General features: G+C 36.3%; 1 protein-coding gene across 1 annotated transcript in view; it reads left to right on the top strand.

Annotated features, from left to right (window-relative positions):
* Positions 1-15,901, top strand: part of Cpsf73 (cleavage and polyadenylation specificity factor 73) — a 139,998-nt gene that overhangs the window by 21,162 nt on the left and 102,935 nt on the right. The window contains exon 4 of the mRNA XM_067145569.2: positions 13,954-14,082. Coding sequence (XP_067001670.2) covers positions 13,954-14,082 — 129 coding nt within the window. The remainder of the gene's footprint in view (positions 1-13,953; positions 14,083-15,901) is intronic.

Genomic DNA, 15,901 nt, shown 5'->3' with positions numbered 1-15,901 from the left:
AAATTAAATTAATCACAAAAGATGAACTTTTGAGAAATTATGAGAACTCTGAAATATTTGTTCACACGCGGCACTGGAGTTTCCACTGTTCAAAATTAATGAGAAAATTTTAGTCAGTTTGTTACTACTCATTTAATGAAAGAAATGTTGCTACAAATGTTGAAGGACGGATGTCTGGAATGTTCTGTGGAGAATCGGGATCGGCGATGTTCCATTAACACACCATGTTGACGTCCCTCGATGAGGTGATGATTGCTGGAACTGGATCGTGTAGAATTGCAGCTCGTTAAGGTGATTTTTCTCACACGGAAAATTCACGTAGTGCGAGTAGTTATCACTGACACTGTCATTTACTGTCGAACACAGTTTATGGTGCACCAGGCGAGTTGGCCATACGCGTAGAGGCGCGCGGCTGTGAGCTTGCATCCGGGAGATAGTAGGTTCGAATCCCACTATCGGCAGCCCTGAAGATGGTTTTCCCTGGTTTCCCATTTTCACACCAGGCAAATGCTGGGACTGTACCTTAATTAAGGCCACGGCCGCTTTCTTCCAACTCCTAGGCGTTTCCTATCCCATCGTCGCCATAAGACCTATCTGTGTCGGTGCGACGTAAAGCCCCTAGCAAAAAGAAAAACGTTTATGGCGTAATTGAACTTTAAGACGTTAAATAAATAATCACAGTCCTTTCTGTATGAAATACTATTTAAAGTCGTTACTGAGGATGTCCATAATTACACAGTTCACACTTGAAAAAGGCAAATCACAGTCTATAATCACAGTCTTTGAACACGGTCATTAAGTCACTAAGGATTATTTTCTGATTATCTGGTTATTATAATGTCATATTACCTCAGAAAAAGTTCTTAGTATTCACCCAGTTTACTACTGTAAGTCGTATACTAATATGGCATGAACACTACGTGAATAAAGAAACACAGTTCAATGCTCGAAAAGAAATGAGTCCTGGTAATTCTACACATTAATTTCTATTCATTGTAGAAGTTCAATATTATGTGAGGTAAACTAAGTCTACACGTAATGATATACTCTGTGAACGTTAAATATTTGGTATTTGCACTTCAATAAGCTCACTCGTATTATATTCTCAAGTGTCTTTAGAATTAGACCGTAGTCATGACGCGATATACTAAATACAGTGCAACGTCTTTTATAATTTTGTCGGCGATATAACTTCGTATTCCGGAAACGCTACGGCAAGTACTTTCACCGTGACTGCGTGGACATACTGTACGAGGGTCGGTTTCCCCTCTGTCTCACTCACACACATCTGTGTACTCGTACTTGTACTGCTCTGCTTGTTAGCCTTGACATATATACCGGCGCTGGGAGGGGTGGTTCTCTTGGTCATGTGACCGTGAGTGCATAATCTTCTTAGACTTTAAATTATTATAACTCAACAACCATGGGATAGATTATTTCGAAATTCACAGGGATTAACTTTTATGACGTCCGCTACAATTCAGCGTTTGTCCTGTTGAAATTGGTTAAGGCATTGAAAAGCTTGCGAATAGAACTTTCTTTAACATTTTGTTTCAGAAAGAACTCGAACATTTCTTCCAACAAATGTTTCAACGGGGTTATAACACCAACTTGACCATCTTTTGGATCCAATTAACTACCAACATAATTACTGACACCCGCTAGATTTGACATACGTTATCATTAGCAACGCCTCCACAAAAAGTTCCATTTTCTTTTCTACTTTCATATATATCAACCGTATACATTTTAACATGTTTATTACGTTCACACTTTTGTTTTAAATAACTGACAGTGATTTTACCATCTTAGATTCATACTATGAGAATTGAAGAAACATCCCCCTTTGATGATTGTGTTTACACTCAAGGCCGTCACAGTCTTAATAATATATAACAAAAGGATCCATTTTAGTTTTAAACTCTCAAATATTCATGTTTAACCATGTTTTAATCTTCAAAAACTGTTATTTTTTAAAAAACACACTTTGGTGCATTATCGTTGTTTTAGATGTTCTTCTTCTTCTTCTTGCGTTCCGGCCTTCTAAGGACCACGTTACAATTTCAATTGTTCCTCCTTAGTTCTTTCCTTTTCTTCCAGTATTCTTTCATTGTTTCACTGTGTTTCTTTTTCCTGTCTTCAGTCCACTTTGTGCCTGTTTTCTTTTCCTTCCTCCCTTGGAATCCTTCCATTTGTAAGACTTTCTTCCTAAAAATCTTTCTTTCCAATAATTCTTCTTCTCGTATGTTGTTCCTTTCCAGGTCTTTCTTGACTTCTTGAATCCAGGTGGTAGTTGATTTCTTTTCCCAAAGGTACTTGAAGATTCGTTTAGTTAGTCTATTGTCATCCATTCTGTAAATGTGTCCAAGAAATAGCAATCTCCTTTTTCTTATTGTTTCTGATATGTTTTCTACGTTCTGGTAAATTTCATTGTTACTTCTTAATTTCCAAAACTCTGCAATTCTTAGAGGACCTAATATTTTCCTTATAATTCTTCTTTCTAATATTTCTAATTTATCAAGCTTGTAGTTCAGTGCTAGACATTCGCTGGCATAAAGGCATTCTGGTTTCACTACTGTGTTGTAGTGCTTTATTTTAAGTTTCCTTGATGTTATTGTATAATGTTTTACGAAATCATTATTCATAATTTATAAGATTAGAAAGACTCCATATGTATTATTTTTAAGATTGATATAGGCTGATGATGCCCGTAAAGGAGGGTGAAACATGTACCATTGACTTTTATGTATTATGTATAAAATTTTAACCATATGAGATAGTGGTTTATATTGTATTGAACAGGTGGACTTAAAAAAATATTGTAATAATATTCGAGACATACGTCATCCTCAGTACGGAACCAAAATGAGAATAGTTACTTGTAAGAAAATTATTTTCGAGAAATATCTCTAGGGGAGGTGAGCTTCAAGCGACAGGTGACGTCACTTGACTTCGCCTAGTGCACTCGTGGAGTCTGGCACATGCAGGAACATTCCTTTGCTCAGTTGTTTGTACGTTGGACGGATATTTTATGCTGGAATAACGTTTCTTTCGATTGATATGGGCCAGGACCTAGGCTTTCCTGGTACAGTACAGAATATTCTAAGAGTTCTTGATGTTACAGTCTGTTTCACAATAATTCTGTAGTGGATTACAAATCATATATACAGGTAATACAGGTCGGTGCTAACCTCATTTCCTCTGATTTTATTGAACATTGATCTTCATTCCATACTTACAACCTGTTTCCACTAATTTGTCGAGCATTTCCTGTCCTTGAGACATTCATCAGGGACATATCTTTGTTTATTAGTCTAGTAATCATTTTTACGTCTTCCTGCCCTGGTTCTTTCATTAAGTATTAATGGAATTTCATCATTTCCCATAGCTTTCTTTCTCCTTAATACCCCTATAGCCCTCTCAACCCTGCTCTTCAGTATCCCTGACCCTATGTTATCTTTCTCTACTTCTTCTGACTCCATATTACCAGTACATTTCATTTGATCGATAGGCTTTTTCATAAAGATCGTCAGTGTATTTTTCCCGTTCAACTTTAACTTCATTCTGTTCACTTGCTATCCTCCATGTTGGGCTTTCTATTTCCTATGTTTAACTTCCATTATATTGTTTCCATCATAGTTCTCTAACCTTGGTATTCTATTATACTGAGGCTCCATTATGTCATTACTAACTCCATTAAAATAATTTTATATAGCTTTATCTGTTTCTAGTCTTAGTACATTGTTCAGTCTTTGATAGTTGTCTTAGAGATCATCAGTGTATTTTTCCCGTACAACTTTAACTTCATTCTGTTCACTTGCTATCATCCCTGTTGGGCTTTCTATTTCCTATGTTTAAATTGCATTATATTGTTTCCATTCTAGTTCTAATAAATAATAATGTTATTTGATTTACGTCCCACTAACTACTTTTACGGTTTTCGGAGACGCCGAGGTGCCAGAATTTAGTCCCGCAGGAGTTCTTTTACGTGCCAGTAAATCTACTGACACGAGGCTGATGTATATGAGCACCTTCAAATACCACCGGACTGAGACAGGATCAAACCTGCCAAGTAGGGGTCAGAAGGCCAGCATCTCAACCGTCTGAGCCACTCAGCCCGGCATCTTAGTTCTCTCACCTTGGTATACTATTATACTGAAGCCCCATTATGTCATTACTAACTCCATTAAAATAATTTTATTTAGCTTTGTTGTATCCACAAAGGTGCACACGAAATGCTGCCAGTTGGTACACTTATTTATTTCACCTTAACTTCACATAAACATACACATAACCTGATCAACTGTTGTCACAAACAAAATATACACATCAACAAACCGCCATTTTAACAATTGCGTATCACAGCCCATGGAGATTGCAACTTTAAAACACAGTTGAAACAGTTGACTACCGACTGCCTACGTTGGCATGTCAGTCTAACCACAATACGTGTTCACTAATAAACTCCTGTTAAACCATAACTCCAACTAGGCAATAACTCGACTCTACCATCAAGACCACCTGCTTATATATGTGCCTGGCTGGGCTTCTAGAAAGATACATTTTCTCATAAATTCTAGAGTACTTAAGACCCAGATATAATGTACAGAATATTCTAGAGTTCTTGTCTACCTAGTACCATTCTGTATGTTACAGTGTGTTTCACAATAATTCTGTAGTGGATTACAAATCATATATACAGGTAATAATAAATTATATACAGGTTCTTACATTAATTGAACTCATATAAATGTCTATATACGGCACATATTTCATGACATAACCTCACAAACACTGCGATCATTTGACTACGTAAATAATAATAATAATACCAATACTGAATGAATGTAAACACTTCATAGCCATACATTACAAGTCATAATAATAATAATAGTAATAATAATAATAATCATAATTACCGGGCGAGTTGGCCGCGCGCATAGAGGCGCGCGGCTGTGAGCTTGCATCCGGGAGATAGTAGGTTCGAATCCCACTATCAGCAGCCCTGAAGATGGTTTTCTGTGGTTTCCCATTTTCACACCAGGCAAATGCTGGGGCTGTACCTTAATTAAGGCCACGGCCGCTACCTTCCAACGCCTAGGCCTTTCCTGTCCCATCGTCGCCATAAGACCTATCTGTGTCGGTGCGACATAAAACCCCTAGCAAAAAAAAAAAAAAATCATAATTGTAAAATAATAATTCAAGCTTGATACTTGCATTATTTACCCATGGGTGAGAGAATATTGTTTTCAAGTTATATCCGTTTATCACACTTGCATCAGCTTTATCTGTTTCTAGTCTTAGTACATTGTTCAATCTTTGATAGTTGTCTTCTCTCTGCACCATATATTTTCCCATCTCCTTCTCTCTTCCTTCTTATCAAGCATAGCCTGTGTAATCCATGGGTTTCTTGGTACATTTTCATTTCACCAACCTTTTCTTCTCGAATCTGTGTTGGGCACTTCTCGATGTATGTCCATTCCTAGTCAACACTGTCACAAATACTTTTGCTTAATATTTATTTTCAAATCACCTCTTACTTTGTTTCTTGTGCTCTTCACAAATTTCAAGTCCCGTGTATTGCTTTTTTTTTTTTTTTTCATCCTCGATCCTCCTGATTTTCTTTGTTCTGGTTCTGATATTTGTAACACAGATTATGATGGTGAAGTTGACACATCCTTTACCCTGTTCCTAAATAGTTGGCCCATTAAAATGCAATCTACTTGGTACCTGCTTCTGTCTCCTGGACTTTTCCATGTATTCAACCTTCTGTGATGCTTTTTAAACCACATACATATAGATTTAGACTGGCAGTGAGCAGCAATATTCTGAAACTGAGAGTGTGCATCACCGCCATCTTATCTCACTACACTATCCTGATGCATTAATGTAAAATAGTAGCCGAAATGGGAATATTGGACTAAGGCACGAGAGCTTAACCTTGAAAATAAATTTGTTCCACACAACTGAGTTGTGACTTCATTAGGTATATTCCATTTCATGACTAAGCATTCTCTCTGAAATACATCTCAGTAGGTTTGTACACATGAACAATATCTTTTGAAAGAACATACAGATTGGAAAAAATGAATGGATAAGGATTTTCTTTTTTTACAACTGCTTCCTTACAAGTATCACTTTGTAGGGAATTGACTAACTTCTTTACCACAAATCCTGAGATATATTCAGTAATATTCTGTGATAATAATTTGAGAAATAAATAGGAAGATAAATAATCATGGTCACTATTTTCAACAACAGCTACCTGACAGCGTGTGTCATCTCCATGTCCCGTGAACCAAGTATTTTTGATATCCGTTGTACAGTTACAGAAAGCATGCAAATATTTTTTGGGGAAGTACAATTCCCTGTCTTACTACATTTCACCTCATTCCTGACAATTAAATGCTTAAATGCTCCTTTGAACTGCAGACAAGTTGGGTTGACTTTCCAACCCCCACATTAAACCTTATGAGCCCAAAAAATAACTCTACATACCTTTCATATAAGAAGATAGTTAAACACAGCATTTTTACATACCTTTCATACAAATACTGAACTGATATAAGGGTAACATTTAAACCCACAAATCCAACCTTTCTGTTAGAAGTTACAATTTTTTGTTTACATTCTTTATCACAATGTAATGAACCAACATAAGCAAGGGCCTCAGATATGAAAGGATGCCAAACATTTTCATTCTGTATTGAAATAGGGGCTTTGAAGTCTCTACCAAAGTTACTGGATAAATTAAGCACATCAAATATCTTATTTTTGATATTAACAAATTTCACTGTTACTTCATATTTCTGAAAATCCTCCAATTTAAGTACCTTATTGCAATAAGCTAATGACTCTGCTGATGGTCTGCACAGCTGGTTGAACACGCATTTTGTGTTGGTACCAGTAGATGTGCTTTGAGGTTAGTTTGATACCTAAGTGTAAACCCTCAGCACTCTGTAGCTTAAAAAGTGATTTGATAAACAACCAATGAATAACACCTTCTATAGTAAAAATTACCTGTTTTTCGGTTAAGCATTTGCGTACAAATCATAAGACAAGTGTCTCATAAAACAGCAACTGATGCATTATCTACTACAGGGTGGGAAAACCTGTTTGCAATGAATTTAAATTATGTAAATTTGCACCAAAACTTCCTGCCATGCTTATGTTGTTACTAGCTCTATCAAATCTTACAGCTGCTACAGTAACACCAATTTCATCCAATTTCCCTATACAATTTGTCATCAAAAATGTCCTCTCCTTACCTGATAGAGAATCTATGAAAAAATAACCACAGGGAATTTTCCAACTATCATTCACAGCAGTACACATTATAACATACACCATTTTTGCAGTAGGCAAGCTATCACTGCTCATTTCTGTACTATACCAATGTAACGTATGATTTTATTTCCAGAAAATTCAACATGTTCTTTTAGGCACATATCATCAGTAGAGAGACAGACAACTGGAACCACAATGCTTTCCCTATTCTCCCTTGCCATTACCACAATAACATTGAAGCATTCCGTACTGTTAACCTGCAAAGCAAAGCAAGTCTTCTCCGTACAGGCCATGAAGGCCCTTGGAGGGGTGGAAAGTGAAGGCTTCCACTATGTGTAACCTCGGCACTTGATGCGGTAGAGTGGTTAGCTCTACGCCCGGCCACCTTTGCCCCCAGGAATTAACCTGGTACTCAGTTTTTGGTGTAGGCTGAGTGAACCTCAGGGCCATATGCACCTCCGGAAGTGGAAATCTAATTTCTTAAATTTTACGACTTCCTGACGGGGATTCGAACCCACGTCTTTCCGGGCGAACCGAGCACGCCTTTACCGCCTCGGCCAGGCAGCCTCTACTGTTAACCTGGCTCGCAGTTAATGATTAGTCCACACTAAAGTTAATAAACAATGTTAACGAAACAAAGTTAATAAACAATGTTAATGAAAATATTTCTCAACATGTTAATAAACTTTTGTTAACAAACTTCTTCATCATTGTGTCCACACCAAAACAGCTGTTTATGAGGTTACAATAGATAGAGTCAGGAAGAAGAAAATACTTACAGCTGCAGCTTTCATTATTTTAGTGAGTGCAATAAGAGAAAAGCACAGGCGCGAAGTGTGACAAAGAAAAATATTGGAAAGGTGAATAGAATTAAGTTTGGAGAGAACACGTGGATGTCAGAACTTTTAATTTGTGATATAGCAGGCTTTCAAAATTTTCTTGAGAATGCCCCCACATGACTTTCAGTTCTTGTTGACAGTAATTGGGTCTGAAATTGTAAGAAATGATACAGATTATCAGAAAGCTGGCTCCACTAATAACAGGCTATTTTTTTTATAGATAGGCTGTAACTTTAATGATTCCTAGCAACTGGTGACATTTCACTTATATACCTATTTTTCTAGAGTATCAAAACAAGCAATTTAAGTTATTGTGTCTGAGGTGTTTGAAGCTTTATACAACAATATCAAGGAATTGGTAATGGTACGAAATAAAGAAAATCTTCATTTAACCTTTCTATTGCTAAACTTCAATCTAAAATAGGCATAATAGGGCAAATCATCTCAGTGACTAATCATATGAACCACTTTGTTTGTTTGTTTGTTTGTTTGTTTGTTTGTTTGTTTGTTTGTTTGTTTGTTTGTTTGTTTGTTTGTTTGTTTGTTTGAGAATTTTTCCTAGTTCTATCTAACAAGCAACACACGTCAGAAGGAAGACTGCTTTTTTTTTTTTTTTTTTTTTAATTTCTGCATTGCTTTTTAATAACAAGTTTTCTTGCAGTAAGGAGTCAGAGGCCTGCTATTCGGAGCAAGAGGCACCCTTCCTAGTCAGACATCAAACTTCCTACAAAACTTGAAACTTCCATTCTGCGAGTTAGAAAAAATAGTAATACAGATACTGAGGGACTCTCTACAAATCATTCATTTCCATCTGTACCTGAAAATGTGATTGACATTCCTCCCCCACTAGCCCTGGGGGAAAAAAAGAAGATAACAGCATCACCGATTAAATTTTCATTTCTTGACATTTTTAAACTTAATTGAAATTGAAACTGTATTCCGGATCCAAATGGTCACCCTCATTGGAGGACGGATGATTTATTTCTTTAATACATCTCTGTCTCTTGACGATATTCAAGCGATTATGGGAGGTTAGGTTATTCAGTGAGAAGCGAAGCTGGAAATAAAACTACACTGGAACACTGCGAGAAGAATATCATACAGAATTAAAGGTACTGTATATTAGACCTTTTGCTTGTGATTCGATAGTCAATTTTTAGAAGAAATAAGAAGTCATTGTATTCAGCGCTATGCATCTGCATGCTCTAATTGCATCCTTGTGCATGTGCGAACTGAAATGTTAATGAAAACACAAAACGTTAATGAAAAGTTTCATTCACAAAAGTTTGTATTATCTATCAACATGCTCGAAAAGTCATTGAACATGCTATTTTGTTTATTAACATCCAAAAATGTTCATGAACATTGTTTATTAACAGTGTTTATTAACAAAGTTAACAAAAACATCTTGGTGTGGATGCACCTTAACTTTCATGTACCAAGAATGTATTGTCCTTAAACTTGGAAGAGCATTGTTAAATTTCAGTCTAAGATAGGCATAATTTAATGTTAGGGCAAATCATCTCAGTGACTGATCATATGAACCACTTTGTTTATTTGTTTGTTTGAGAATTTTTCCTAGTTCTATCTAACAAGCAACACACGTCAGAAGGAAGGCTGCTTTTTTAAAATTTCTGCATTGCTTTTTAATAGCAAGTTTTCTTGCACTAAGGAGTTTATAATTTCTTGATCAGTCTTAAACTTTCTTTTACGCCTTCAGACTTTTTGCCATAACACTTTTATTTTTTCTTTGCACTATAAAATTCTTCTCTTGATTTATTAAATTCCTCCGTTAGTTTCCTTTTGTGTGGTGTTAACTGTTCTGGACTGTTAGGTCTACCATTTAAAGAATGAACTGCACTATCACTATCACCTGCTTGCTGAACACTGCTGACATTCCACTCTAATTTTAACAGTAATGACATCCTTACAACATATCTGTAAAGAATAGAAGAGACCGAGACCACTATTATTCAGTTACTAACATAACCAAAACAAAACTTAACACATAACCACGGTTAAGGCGCTGGCCTTCTAACCCCAACTTGGCAGGTTCGATCCTGGTTCAGTCCGGTGGTATTTGAAGGTGCTCAAATACGTCAGCCTCGTGTCGGTAGATTTACTGGCACGTAAAAGAACTCCTGCGGGACTAAATTCCGGCACTTCGGCATCTCCGAAGACCGTAAAAGTAGTTAGTGGGACGTAAAGCAAAATAACACTATTAAAAAATTATTATTATTATTAACACATAACCAAGTGTTATAGTAACATTATTATTATTATTATTATTATTATTATTATTATTATTATTATTATTATTATTATTATTATTATTATTATTACGGAGTTTTGTGGATGTGCAGAGGTGAAAGAAGGTGCGGGGGTGAACAGGTCTCAAAATACGAAATTAAGATAAAATTTAACAAGGTTATATTTTCTTATCAAGATCAAGAAATAACAAGAATAACAGAAACACAGTTGAATATCAACAATTTAAGAATGTACAATTACAGTTTTTACAGAATTTGGGCTTTGAGCCCCGGACTCACAATTCTTGAGCAATTAGCCCAATTTTACCCAAATACAAGATTCGACAATGGGGCAGAAAACCCCAATCATGCCCAGGAGCACTTGCTCCCAACTACACAGTAAAGCCTCCTCGAGGCATACAGCAACTCAATTTTCAAGAAAGAGCAACTCGCTCTCAAAATTTAAGCCTATCAGAGGCCACACCAAACTCCACATTCAAGCTGTCCTCCAAGGTCATAGACACAGGGGTAAAAATACCCAACCTACTGAGGCCTATTCAGCAAAAAAACAGAAATATTACATGGCCTACACAATACCAACTTGAGAGGAGGCGAAACTGCACTCCAAATACGCCTTAATAAAACCTACTTGGCACTAGGCCTCTAATGCAAGGGCTAATCCCATACTAAAGAGGTGACTTATAGAAGGAGACAATTTACATTACGTTAAGGAAGAAACGGTTGAGAAAATAAGTTCACCTCAATGCAATATGAGTGGGAGCTCGAGAGGGTTAAGCACTCTCTATCCCAATATGTAGTTTAAAAAGATAGAATAGATACCAAGTGTCTTTACATTTTAGGGGAAAGTTACATGGTAAAACGCTTCGGACCTGCCCCGAGAGTTAAACTGCTGAGCTAGCAAGAAAAGAAGTTATTAAACGGCCATTACCTGATAGTTGAACTGCTGCCCGACGAAAGAGGCGCTTCCCGCCCCCTGCTACGTACTTTACACAAAGATAGATGTTACTGAAGTGGCGCGGAGACCCGAAAATCAGCAGTTTATATACCCTCGTGGAAAGTTCGAGGCGTTTCAGGAATGAGAACACCCGCCCACAATCATTTTATTGGTTAACAACGAAAACCCCTACACAAGATGAAGAAGAAACACATTATTGGTGGAAAATTAATTACAGAAATTTCTTATTGGTCAAACTCAAAACTGGCGGAAAGAAAGGGTTAATATGGCCAACTTAAACAATAACTGAAAGAAATTTAACAAAGAACAAACTTATGAATTCAAAATTCCTCCAAAAAAACAGTTCTTTCACTTCGCACTAGGGTGCATAATTGTAGTCCTTCAGTAGTGCCATCTGGAAGAGAATGTCCACACTTCTTACTACAGGCAAAACAAAAATACATCGAAAATGACCCAGTTCAGAAACTTCAAAATTTACAAGTAGGGACATCTTCTGAGAAACTTGAGAATTAACACCGTAGATAAAGTTCAGACTTCCTCCAGCAGAGGAGTTTCAACTGGCGCAAAGTTTGAATTAGCGGCGTGGGGGTGTACCACCCGGTACAATTATTATTATTATTATTATTACTACTATGTCGCACTCCATCACAAGAGGGCTAATGCCAACAAATATACATTTGAAGGAAGTGGTCTTAATCTCCTACATAATTAGGCATCTGTAATAGTAAATTTATTTGCACTAATAACTAGAGAACAAGTAAACATGAGCACATGTAAGCCACTTATCGGTGTACTGAAATTACATTTTTCATATTCCTTCCTTATTCTTTCTTCATGAATAGGAAAAACCATACCCAAAATCTACACAGGTATTCACTGTTCTACCACACATTAGTCTGCTAAAAATTAATGTGAAATGTGCATAAGAACAACAGAAACCAAAACTATAAGTAACACAGTAACATACATGTTAGCCTACAGTGTATCTGTAGTGACGTAAGATGGCGGTGGCTACAAGTTCCCAGCTTCATTAACACCAATGCTACGAGATAGGGCGTTGCCTGTCTATTTGCTACATGTCTGTGGTGATTACCGGGCCATTTTGTTGGTAGAAGTCAACCATCATATTCCTTGTTCCTATTCTGTATGGACTGACAAAGTTGTTTTCTGCTCCTTTCCACTTAGCACTGTTGCAGTCTGCCATTATTATGGTCTGCACTTTCCCTCTTCTGTCTGCCATAATGATTTCTTCAATCAATGTATATAAAAGCCAAATACCACTCACTGATCACTGTATCTCGAGATCCAAAAGACCTAGGAAGCTGAAATTAAGAACATAGATTCATCTTTTGCCCTATAGGTGCACTAAGAAAGGATTTTTCAAAATTCTGCTTCAGCCATAGGTTTAGGCACTTTGCCATATAGCAGAGGCTAAGAAAGGCGTGTGGTCTTAGCCTGAGACTTTGCAACAGTTTGTTCTGCTTAAAATTCCATATAAGAATTAGAAATGTAATTGGTGATAGAGTTATAAGAAGGGATCTAAGACCAGCTCGTTCTCCCAAACTCAGTAAGCGAGAGATTTGTTACTTGTGGAAAAAAAAAAAATTCAGGAACAGAAAATCTTTATATAATAACAGTAAGTTAGTTTATTATTTTATCCACCTAATCAATACATTAAACACAAACAATTAGGACCTTGTCAATAATAAATTGTTCATTGACATGTTATTTAAAAATATGGTACATGTTTTGCCTTAATTATGTAGGCATCATCAGCCATAATTTGACCTTAAAAATAAAATCCGGCACCTGATTGACTTATAAATTAATGTTAAAATAGGACTGTATTAAAAAGAATCTTAAAAGGTCGTGTATAAAAATTAACATGTGGCAAAAAAGTTATTAAATTGATTGCTTTACAAGGCATGTAACTAAGAATGAGGTGAATAGTACAACAGTTAATTGTGAACTTGTGAATTTAAAGAAGTTGATACATGGTAATATTTAACTAGCAAGTGGTTAAAATGGAAAAACATTCCGAATTATAAGATCAAATGCCGTCTTGTTAAAATGTGATAGTAAACATTGAAATTTAAAATGCCATTAAAGGGTAGTCTTAATACTGATGAATAATCAGTTATGTGCGTGATTTATATCACATGTAACAGAAAATCTGTAAAAACAATCTGCCAAGTGCAGAGAAGGCCTTGAATAGTGAAATCAGGAGAGTGATAAAAAACATTCCTGAAGTCAAGTTATGAGTGTCAAAATTTTCTTTGAATGTACAGGGTGTCCTTGAATGAAAATGACATGCAGGCTGGACTCCGACAATGATTAATTAGTTAATGTCCAATATACTTATTTCATTTGTTAATATTTTGTTTGATCCCTCAATCATTTCTCAGCTCGTCCTCCCCAGCTTTCAAGGCAGTCTACCATTGTTGTTGTTGTTGTTGATGTTTTTTTTTTTAACTCTTGGATGGAGGGCATTGTATAACCAGTATATCTATCTAATTTACCATCTTTTTTGAAAATTTTGTGTTAACTCAGCCCACTCAGACTGAAATTATTATTAACACATTATTTATTGTTTATGTTACAGTTTTCATCTGGACCATTGTGGTGCTTTACCATGGTTTCTTCAGAAGACTAGTTTCAAAGGTCGTTGTTTCATGACTCATGCAACCAAAGCAATTTACAGGTGGCTTCTTTCGGATTACATCAAAGTGAGGTATAGTATTAGTATTCAGGACATATTCTATTTTTCATCTTGTACTGACCATTTCTTTTGCAAATTGTATAGAATTATTTTACATTCTGAATTTAATTACTTGCAATCCTAAATTTAGATTGTAAAATATTTTCTGCAATATTTTATGTTCTCTTCCTCCCCCTCCTGTGGTCATAAGTCATTCATCAAGCCTCTTGTATTTGATTGTACAGTCCCTTACTGTGTTAATATATTGTGAGTTTAGGAGGCCAAATGCTTCTAATTTCTTCCTTACAAGAATTAAACTTTGACTCTCTGCTGGATAGAAGTGTATATTAACCTTACGATCCACATACCAAATTGCTTCATTTCCTTGTTCAATATTTTATTTTATTTTTTATTTTATTTTTCCATGTCTAACTTGCTTGATCAACTTTACATGGAATTTCTTCATTTATATTAACCTTTGCAGAAAACAAATTCTGTGTTTGGAAAACAGTTGTCTCAAGGAAGAAATTCTCTACCTAACCCTAGTACTGCTGCATGATTTTCTTTCAAATGCAAAATATATTTTCTGAAACTATAATAAGTCATGAGGTACATGTATGACAGACTGACCCCGTGGTGTATAATAATTGCTCTATATCATTATCATAGACGATGTCTACGGTTAAACAATGCTTAAGTATGGCTGCTGCATTGCAGAGATGTTATTTATCTTTTAGACAATGTCTAAAACCGATGTTCAACCGACCCTTTTTAAACACTGCCGAGAACACTGTTTAATCTCAAATGAGAGGAGTCAATCACAATCAGAGGTTATGTACCGTGAAACATGTAATTTGTATTATCATGTTGAGACGATTCCGGGAAGAAAGGTTAGTCCGCTGCTAAATCGCAGCAATTCATTTGACATGTATGGGGAGATGGATCTTAAAATAAGAATTCGCTTTTCAAGAGACTTGTTTCTTAAGACTGACAAAGGGACAGTCGTGGGTCGTCCGCTGCTAAATCGCAGCAATTCACGATCCTGGCGTCCTGGTAGTTGGAGTGGCTAGCTATCTGAACCCCCAACAAGCTGAGCTTAAAATAAAAATTCGCTTTTCAAGAGACTTGTTTCTTGAGACTGACAAAGGGACAGTCCGGTAACTGTCAACTTGAATACAATTCTTGGCAACCGATATATTTGATTATACATGGGGTAATTTCCAAGGAATTATGGGTCACTTCGACTACATACATATCAGAATTACTTGTCCCAATCGTCAGAGGGCTGTCACATACATTAACTGGGAGGGATTCACTTATATTTACTGCCAGATAAACACACATAACAGTGAAAACTAAAAAGTAGGTTGTATGTGGTTTTTATATTTATAACCGTATAAGTTTTCGGCAACTATCAGATAGGAAAAGGCAAGTGGTGGTGATGGTGGTGATTATTGTTTAAAGAGGAGGACTGGGGAAGAAGAGCTGTGGTCATAATAACAGCCCTACTATTTGCCGTGTGTAAAAATAGGGAAACTATGTAAAACAATATTCAGGGCTGCTGATGATGCATTTCGAACCTATGATCTCCAGAATGCAAGCTACAAATATATGGCCCGTACAACACATTGGATTACACATTACTGTTGTTTCATTTTTCCTTTGTCTAAACTACCGTATTTACGAGTAGATTACACTCACCATAACAACGATATAATCAAATCTACACTTCCCTGTACGGTGTCGTGTCGCTTGAGTGTCAGTAATATTATGAGATTTAATTTCCACCGAAAGTGATACTCTTATCTGTGGGCAAGTCATGCTCGTACTTAGCCATATTTGAGTAATGTGT

The sequence above is a fragment of the Anabrus simplex genome, chromosome 4 (assembly GCF_040414725.1).
Source record: "Anabrus simplex isolate iqAnaSimp1 chromosome 4, ASM4041472v1, whole genome shotgun sequence".
Classification (NCBI taxonomy): domain Eukaryota; kingdom Metazoa; phylum Arthropoda; class Insecta; order Orthoptera; family Tettigoniidae; genus Anabrus; species Anabrus simplex.
Note: the sequence above shows the minus strand (reverse complement) of the source record. Positions and strands in the feature narration are given on the sequence as shown.